The sequence below is a fragment of the Poecilia reticulata genome, linkage group LG19 (genome assembly GCF_000633615.1).
Source record: "Poecilia reticulata strain Guanapo linkage group LG19, Guppy_female_1.0+MT, whole genome shotgun sequence".
In the NCBI taxonomy this organism is placed as follows: Eukaryota; Metazoa; Chordata; class Actinopteri; order Cyprinodontiformes; family Poeciliidae; genus Poecilia; species Poecilia reticulata.
In genome coordinates this window covers 26,246,018-26,255,921 of record NC_024349.1, presented here as the reverse complement: position 1 = coordinate 26,255,921, position 9,904 = coordinate 26,246,018, and the positions used below count along the sequence as shown (strand labels likewise).

At 39.8% G+C, this 9,904-nt stretch overlaps 1 protein-coding gene across 1 annotated transcript in view; it reads right to left on the bottom strand.

The window, feature by feature from the left end:
• Nucleotides 1-9,585, bottom strand: part of LOC108167292 (unconventional myosin-XV-like) — a 23,407-nt gene extending 13,822 nt beyond the window's left edge. Inside the window, exon 1 of the mRNA XM_017310911.1 lies at nucleotides 9,390-9,585. Coding sequence (XP_017166400.1) covers nucleotides 9,390-9,450 — 61 coding nt within the window. The 5' untranslated portion in view covers nucleotides 9,451-9,585. The remainder of the gene's footprint in view (nucleotides 1-9,389) is intronic.
• Between the last annotated feature and the right edge of the window lie 319 nt (nucleotides 9,586-9,904).

Here is a 9,904-nt window from a genome sequence, read left to right as displayed (position 1 = left end):
AGGAATTCTGACAAAATGCAAGCATTGATTGTGCAAGAATGGACTGCTATCAGTCAGGATTAGGTTCAGAAGTTGATTGAGAGCATGCCAGGGAGAATTGCAGAGGTCCTGAAGAAAAGGGGTCAACACTGCAAATACTGACTTGCTGCATTAATTCATTCTAACTGTCAATAAAAGCTTTTGTTACTCATAATATGATTGCAATTGTATTTTTGGATGTGATGAAAACATCTGACATACACACATGAAAACCAGAGGGCAGCAGATCATGTGAAAATATAATACTTGTGTCATTCTCAAAACTTTTGGCCATGACTGTATTAAATACGACTTAAACTATAGAGGAGAAAACTGATGTTTGATAAATTCTCTGTGATACAAATCTATAACAATTTTGTTTCTATTACTTCTGTCAAGATGCAAGAAGGGGCAAATTTCTCTTATATTGATCAATCGTTTTATTTTAAATATGATGTAGGAGCTGTAGTTTGATGATTAGTTCAGTTTTTGTCGATTGTTTAACTTTTAGGAATTGCAGCGGCTGCAGACAGTGCGCCACAATAAAGGTACAATAAAGCTGATAAACAGGTGAAGAACCAAACACCACTTCTATTATGAATTTTCTCGCTCTGTGTGTCAACTTTACGCGGACCTGTTGCCATGGCAACCGACAGACAGCAGCTCAACGAGCAGATAGAGCAGAGATTACCGATCAGGGGAATCAACACCAAAAAACAAACATTTCCCACGCAAAAAAGTAGCAAAAACACCAAAACATAACATTGGGTCTGTTACATTATGCTGTCAGGCTTGATGTCGATATTGTCATTATCACGTTTTCGCCAGAGCACAGCTGTGGTTGATTAGCTCATTTAAACAGCTGCTCTAATGATGACTTGGTGGGCGGGTTGACCTGTTTTAGTGCTAACGGAACCAAAACACACCGAACTGCGCAGCACATGTTAAGGTTATCAAAGTCAATAGAAGGCTAGCAACAGTTAGGCTAGCATAACTGACCCACTGCTCACTTCTTCAATGTTTTCTTTAAGTTAAAACTTTTTCCTCACCTGTTAAATCTGAACCCCTTGTTATCTAATTCATAGGGTTGAATTAGATAACCGCTAAATATTGCGTCCATTTTTCAGATTCTTTGCGTGACTGTGGTATTTTCTGACCACTCATAATGTTGACTCAATGGACAGCAATGGCTTATGTGTGGTGCACGATAAGTCACGTAATGTCCAGTCCAGTAATTTATATCCATTCCATCAATGCTGCTGCCTCGCGCTCTGTCCTTCTCTCGCACTTCCCGCTACTCAGCAGTAGGTGTCAGGTTACATTGTGTTGCATTCAATGTTGTCGGAAAAAAGAGATTCATGTGCTTAATGTCCGATTTCCCATAACTATTTATTGAATTCATAGTCGCCAGCTGGGGTGGCAACAGGGGTGGCAAGGCTCTCATTTGGGGTGGCAACTGCCATCCTAGTAGATCTGCCCATTTCCCTGACCACCTTCCTTCAAATGAAACAAGACAAAGTTAAACAGCTCTTAAAGGAAAAACATGCTTTTGCTAGTGATGAGTATGATGTTAGGACCATTCTGTCTCTCAAAATCAGACTAAATGATCAACTCATGTCAAAAAGACATACATCTCAGTCCCCAGGCCACTCCACAAAGAAACAGAGTAATATTTGGAGGACTTGTTAGATAAGGACTGAATCACAAATCAATCTCCTATTGATATGGAGAACATAACTGACTGTACACAGGATGTACTTCCTGAGGTGATGCACAGCATAACATGGTCAGTCACTGTAAAATCCCAGAAGAATGAGCTATGGCTTTGCCCACTTATTAATACTCTCACTAAGAAGGAAGGTTAGGAAGTCAGTTCAGTGACAAACAATCCTTAAAGGGGTCCAAAAAGAGGATGCTGTGATAAAGGAGGTGCTCCATTGTGTGAGGGCGGAAAACAGCTCAACAGTAAAACTGCAGCACTAGGGAGAGAGACACAAACTACACATGGGAGCTGATGGAATGCTGTAGAGAAAAACAACCAACCAAGAACAACTGCTCTTGTCTCAAAAGTTCCACAAGTTGGTCTAGCTGCATCAAGAGATGGGCCATCTGGGTGTGGAGAGAGTGATGAATCTCATAAGAGGTTTTATTGAGCCCATATCAAGAGAGATGTGGAGCACTATGTCACTCAGGTGTGTAGCTGCTTGAAATACAAATGTCCTAACAAGCTGACCAGATCACATCTAACATCCTCATCAAATGCTATTTTATACACACATTTGCCAGAGCTCCAATTCCTATACTTCCGTCTCTAAAAACTGAAACATGAGTGCTTTAAGATGTGCATATATTCTTGTCTTCAAATGAACTTATTCATAACATTCAAATCCGTAGTGTACTGTACCCAGGGGCGCTGCCAGAAATCTTGGGCTTCCTGACAAAAACTTAAATTGGGCCCCCCCTCACACAGCTGCTGTTACAATTTCTTGAGTTTATCTGACGCATCAAAAACATCGCAATTTCAAAGGCTTGCAACTGCCTTACTTTCTTTGGTCCAATACTGATAACTAGTACAATATTTACTTCTCATGAATTTTACATGCAAGAGTAAAATTCAGTGCGCATACAGTATGCAAGTAGGTTGCTTAATTTTTTAAAATGTATTTATTTATGATTTTTCAAGGTTAAACAGCCAAGATAGGAGAAGAAACATAAAGAAAAACAACAAAAAGTAAACAAAAGCAACAAAAACAAAAATCAACAAGACAGAACAGTCAAAACATTGTCAGCTAACTGAAGGTCTGATAAGAGGATAAAATATGTGCACATCAGACCGTAGAGTGTAATCAAGCATGACACAGAGTCCAAGCGAACAACAGACATTTCTGGAGACATTGTATCAACAGCTCACCATAGAATATGGAATATCAATAAAAGGTGAAAACAATAAATTATAATCACAGTAAAAATAATAATGACGAAAAGATAAATAAATTAAAGGAAAATACAGGTCCAGAAGAATACGACAGTCATTTTAGCCCATTATTTTGTATGTATCTATTGAAAGGACCCCACACATCAGGAAACTTCTGATGATTGTTAGACAAAGAGTATCGAATTTCCTCAAGATAGATAAAGGACACCATATCTTTAAGCCATTTCTTAAAACAAGGCGGGGTAGAGGATTTCCATTCCCGCAGAATAACCCGTTTTGCTACCACTAAACCAAACATTAGTGACTGTTGTAAAGACATGGGAAGAGTAAGAGAGGATTTAGAGCAACCCAAAATTATCAAATGCCTATCCGGACATAGAAGCTTGCATAAGCGTTGCTATAAAATTCAAATATCCTGCACCAGAAGTCCAGAAGTTTAGGGCAAGAGCAAAACAAATGACCCAAAGTCCCATCATCTAATTTACATTTGTTGCATTTTGGTGAGATGCAGGGAAATAGCTTATTAAGTTTAGTTTTAGAAAAGTGCAGCCGATGGATAACTTTGAATTTAATAAGTTGCAGTCTAGAATTAATGGAACAGGTTTTGATTCTCGACTGACTCAAATCCCATTGCTCATCCGAAATCTCACCTAGTGTATCAGAAGCCCAGGCCTCTTTTATATGCCTAGTAGATGAGTATAGTAGATGGCGATAAACTGAAAAGATTAACGAACTGAGAAATTAGCTTTTTAGAGGTAGGGGGCTTTTTAATGAGCTCATAGAAATTATGCTGCACAGGTATGGTTTCATAGTAGGGGAAGTGCTGTTTGACAAAATTCCGAGCTTGCAAGTACCTGAAAAAATTGCTAAAAGGAAGACCGAATTTTGATTGGAGTTGCGTGAAGGAAGCAAATTATTGATGTATAAATCCTTAACAGCTGCTATGCCCTTATTTAACCAGTGCTTAAAAACTACATCCATATTGCCTGGCTTAAATGCTGAGTTCTGACAAATTGGAGCATAGATGGAAAAACCAGGGAGATTCAGGACATTCTTAATCTGCTTCAAAATCATGAATTAATTTTTTAGTATAAAATTATCCTTCAGCAACTGAAAAAACAAAGAAAGATTGGAAAACAATACTGCAGCTAAGGAGGAAGTAGTAAGTTCTAAGGACGCAAGGTTTTCATTTAACGGCCATTTGGGTAATAGCGAGTCAACCACCTCACCTCTTGAATAGAGATGAGTCCAGAAAACCCAGGATCTGGCATTACACACCCAGTAATATCGAAAAACAGGAAGGCCTAATACCACCCTCACCAGTAGGTTTCTGTAGGTGAGACTTTGATATTCGAGGATGTTTTACCGGCCCAGACAAAAGGGATTATAATGGAATCTATCATCTTAAAAAAGGAAGCAGTGAGGTAAATGGGTATATTTTGAAAAAGATAGGTACATTTTGGGAAGACCATCATCTTGACAATATTAATGCGACCAATCAATGAAAGAGGAAGGAGCCTCCACATGTCGACCATAGATTTAAGTTAGTTGATTAAATCCAGAAAGTTATGTTTAAAAAGGAGTTTAGGGTCCCTTGTGATATTTATCCCAAGATACTCAAAATAACTAGTGGAAACTTTGAATGGCAAGTTGCTAAGAAAAGCAGCATCCAGAACATCTGAAAAAGGCATAAAAAGACTTTTATAGTAAAACCGGAAAGCTTGCCAAATTTATTTATAAGAATAAGAAGTGGAGAAAGAGAGACTGTAACATCTGAAAGGGTCAGGATAACATCATCTGCTACAGGCCAATGGGACTATTTGTGGCATAGTCTGAAATGCCAGTGATCAATGGATGGGTCCTGATGGAAATAGCAAGGGGTTCCATGGCCAGTGCAAATAGCAACGGTGAAAGACAACACCCCTGTCTGGTTCCGCGATGTGATAAAAAAGAAGCAGACCTGTCGTGATTAGTCAGAACTGAGGATTTGGACTGAGTGTAGAGCATTTTTAGTAATGTCATAAATTTATCGACAAAGCCAAATTTTTGGAGAATCAAAAACAAATAGTCCCATTCAATTTGGTCAAATGCTTGCTGAGCATCTAATGAAATAACTGCAGAGGCAGGAAGGTTGGTCTGGCACATAACATTTAAGAGTCGACGAGTGTTGGAAAAAGAATACCTGTTAGGGATGAAGCCAATCTGGTCGGGACGGGTCAGATGACCTATGTGTTTATTTAAACGAGTAGCTAATACTTTGGCTACTATTTTCTGGTCACCATTTAGTAAGCTTAAAGGACGGTATGAGGCAACATTAGAGCAATCCCTGCCCTTCTTCAGGAGAAGACAGATATGAGCATCATACAAACTCTGGCGAAACACTCCCTCCTCCACTGAAGGGCTCACCATACGGAGAAAAAGAGGGGCCGAGCGACGAAAACGTCATACGTTGTAACGTCAGCTCCAAAGCTCTATAGACGGCGGCTAAGATATCCTCGTTGCTAACAACAAAGCCCGCCTGAGCGGTTGACTTCTGGGCTTCGTCTTTCCTTGGCGTAATGTGAAATGCCAAAACTTAAATAAACTGAAGAAACGGATGCCAACTACTCCTTCAGTGAAAAAATTTATAACTTTGGTGCAGTAATGAAATGTTAAATGAAGGCAGTGACACGGAGCTCTACAAAACACGTCTACTCCATTACTGCACACTAGCGTCCCCCTCCTGCTTAATTTTTTTCTATTAGTTTTAGATTACTGAAATCTCTCTCCCCATGAGAAACACTAAAAGGCAACGTGCAAAATATACATGAAGCAATCCAGACTTCTCAAAAAAATGCTATGTAGTTGCATTTTATTCAAGCTGCAGTATATAACTTTAATAAAAAAATATGTTTTCTCCATATTTGTTAAAGCTGTCATCATGTCGTGACAGTTTGTTATGAGACAGATGATCTGTGAAAACAATCAATCTCCTCCACCTCCTTCCTGAACTACTGTTACTGGCTAAAGTAATGCACCGTTCTGACCAAAGCAACCAATCAGAACCAGTAGGACGCTCTTGGCACTGTCAATCAACCTCATTCACTCACTGCTAAATGTGCTAATGGTGGAGAAACAATTTATTGTTACAGGAAAATCGTTTATCTGCTATCACTTACTAGACTAGAGGTTCTCAACATGGGCGGTACCGCCCCCCCGGGGGGCGTTCAGAGGACGGCAGGGGGCGCTGGCGGACATTTTTACAAAAGGGGGGCGCTGGGATTCCTTTGGGGGATGTTTGGTCGAAAGTAAACTTTACACCTTATATGCACAACAATGCCAGTTTCGACTTTGAGCATCTTGGTAAAACTGTATTGTGTAACATTAAAACATGATTGGCTGCAACTGTATCGATGGCAGCTCTTCTTCTATTCAGTGTTTGTAGCTTATTGGCGCAGCTCCGTTCTCCTGCTAGTAGCTTCACCGGCGCATCAGTTCAGCGTTACACCGGCTGATGACGTTGCTGAGATTCACTTTGTCTGGTATTTTTGTACATATGTTGTGCCAACTTATATTAAAAAGTGGCTTTTTTCCGTTTGAAAGCTGCCCGCTTCCATGGAAGGACACCAGAAAATCGCTCTTATAAACATGTAATTACTAAAATCACAATACTCTGTCTTTGTATCCCTCTAAAAAATGAGCCCATTTAAATCAAGAAATCCCTCCATGGGTGATACTACGACAGAGAGCGTTCATTTTATAGCATTAACACGGTGCTGTAAGTGGTCTGGTATGAAACGGGTGTGATAGAACAACACAGCATTTTTAAATTTCAATAATCAGAATACCGAAATTGTTTCCGTTGTTTTAAAAGGTTTATGTCAGTCTGCCTTTTCCCCATCGATACGCTTCCCGAATGCTGTGCACCATAGGGGGTTAAAAAAACAACAAACAAACAAAAAAAAAAATGACGCGCACATTGCGCAAAACTCTGAAACAGGAGAAGCGGGACATACAACGGAGCGACGAACTAGATGTGAATTATGGCATAAAAACAGAGAATCTGACTCTGAACAGTGAAAAATCAACACATGATGTTTTAACTTGAATGTTCATTGCATTTTTCTTAGACACCTGTGAAAATAATTTCTATTCCCATGGCTTTTTTTGTTCTCTGGGAAATTATTTTTGATGATAAATACAGAAACAATCATATAAATCAAAACATCAACAATAGTGATAGTAATATTAATAATAAAATAACAATCAGTGCAAAGTAGCTTAAAAATTCTTTGGTGGGGGGCGGTGAGGGACGTGGATAAAGGCTAGGAGGGCGCTGGGCTGAAAAAGGTTGAGAAACACTGTACTAGACTAAGCATTTACAACAGGCTATGCTAGCTGCAGAATAGCACAGAGCAAGGGGGAGGAAGGATGAGCCACATGAGATTGTGATTGACAGCACTAAACCTCTCCTGCCACTGACTGGTTGTTTTTAGAGAGCACTGGGAGAAAGCAGAGGAAATAGATTTTTCACAGATTACCTCTCATACCATAATGACACAACATAATGACAGTTTTTACAAATATATGGAAAAATATATATTTAAAAAATGAAAAATTGCATACTGCAGCTTTAATTTCACTTAGGAGGGGGCAGGTCAGGAGGGACGTGGGTTAGAGTTGCTGCTGACTGACTCATCTGAGTGGTAAAAGGTACAGGGACAAGTTAAATATATGAATATGTTGGTAATTTAATTCCTTAATTCATTAAATACTAGTGAAATGGAGGAAAATCAGTAGTCTGTAGCTAAGCTAACTATGCTGAATGGTTGATAATCTCATACAGTCTACTAACCTCTCTTGGAGAAAAACTGAGCTATAAATTGACACTCTTGCCTTTTTCTCTCTCCATCTATCTCTCCATTTATTTATTTATTTTGAAAACCTGGTTTTATAACTTCTCTTAGCAGCATAGTAACTGCCACAATCGTTCGTGTCTTCTACTGACTGCTGCTAACAGCGTCATGATGAAGCGCTCCAAGCAGGAACGAACCATATCGTGCAGGGGTTGGGGGTTCAGGGCAAATATGGATATGTGTTTTTTGGTCTGGGAGTGGGAACATAACATTTTTACTGCTAAAAACAATCTTCAACAATACAATATGATTAATTTTGTAATTGACATGGCCCCAATTTTTTTTATTTCTATGAACAATAAATAAATAAATAAATTGTGGAGGCCCCCTGTTAGTCAGGGCCCCTAGAATTGTCATCACTTTTCCCCCCTATACCGCGCCCCTGCTTGTACCACATCCTCTCCAATAGAGCTTTAATATAAAAAATTAAATATATAAACTAGGGCTGCACAGTGGCGCAGTTGGTAGAGCTGTTGCCTTGCAGCAAGAAGGTTCTGGGTTCGATCCCCGGCCTGGGGTCTTTCTGCATGGAGTTTGCATGTTCTCCCTGTGCGTGCGTGGGTTTTCTCCGGGTACTCCGGTTTCCTCCCACAGTCCAAAAAACATGACTGTCAGGTTAATTGGCCTCTCCAAATCGTCCCTAGGTGTGAGTGTGTGTGTGCATGATTGTGTGTCCTGTGTGTCTCTGTGTTGCCCTGCGACAGACTGGCAACCTGTCCAGGGTGACCCCGCCTCTCGCCCGAAACATTGGCTGGAGATGGGCACCAGCACCCCTCTTGACCCCACTGAGGGAAAAAGGGTGCAAGAAAATGGGGGAAACCAATCTGTTCCACAGTTTAACCTGGAGGTATGCCTTCAAACAATACACGGGGCAAACCTGACCAACCTCTACCAGCCGCCTGTTAGACACTGAGAAGGGCAAATTAACGCACGAGCGTGAAATTCCAAGAGCGGCATGAAGGGGGCGCTCATATCAGAAACCGCCACTGATTGTACCCTACTGATGGTGTTGTACATCAGTTCGCCCCTATTGTACTTTCTTCTGCACAGCCTTGTGTGCAGAAGAATTAAGATGTTTGTATTTCATTATCTTAAGGCTCAAAATATTTTTACTCTATGGATCTATTTATGAGGGGGTTTTCTTTCTGAAATGAGTGACAAAAAATACTGAACTTTTAACAATATTAAAATGTTCTGATCTGTACTTGCAACACAGCAAGAAACGTGTACATCTACACCTTACCCACCGTAGCAGCATGGGTATCAAACACTGTCCTCATATTCATTTGAGTAACTGAATGAAAAGTAATGAGAACCATTTTGAGATCATTTACAGAAGATTACATTTTTAGAAGGACAAACAGGGGAGACAGTTAGACCAAGAAGCAATGAGTAAAACACTACACTATATGAAGAAGTTTAACAGCTGGCGAATAGATCAAAAACAGTTTACTATGGTTACAGACAGACATTGTCAAACCAGCTGAATACTCACTATCTTTAGCCCATAGTTTACCACCAGTAATGGATGTCACAGTTACCTTGATATCTTGTGGCGATGAGGGAAAACTCCTTGACCTCTGTAAACTCTACGATTTCCATGTTTTCACACAACTCTGTCACAACATCTACTGTCACCTAGATAAAGATAAAGATATAAAACGGCATATACACAGGTCCTTCTCAAAAAATTAGCATATTGTGATAAAGTTGATTATTTTCCATAATGTAATGATAAAAATTAAACTGTCACATATTTTAGATTTATTGCACACCAACAGAAATATTTCAGGTCTTTTATTGTTTTAATACTGATGATTTTGGCAAACAGCTCATGAAAACCCAAAATCCCTGTCTCAAAAAATTTGCATGTCATGAAAAGGTTCTCTGAACGAGCCGTTAGCTCGTTAACCTCATTATCTGAATCAACAAAGTAACTCTAAACACCTGCAAAAGATTCCTGAGGCTTTTAAAAACTCCCAGCCTGGTTCATTACTCAAAACCGTAATCATGGGTCAGACTGCTGACCTGACTGCTGTCCAGAAGGCCATCATTG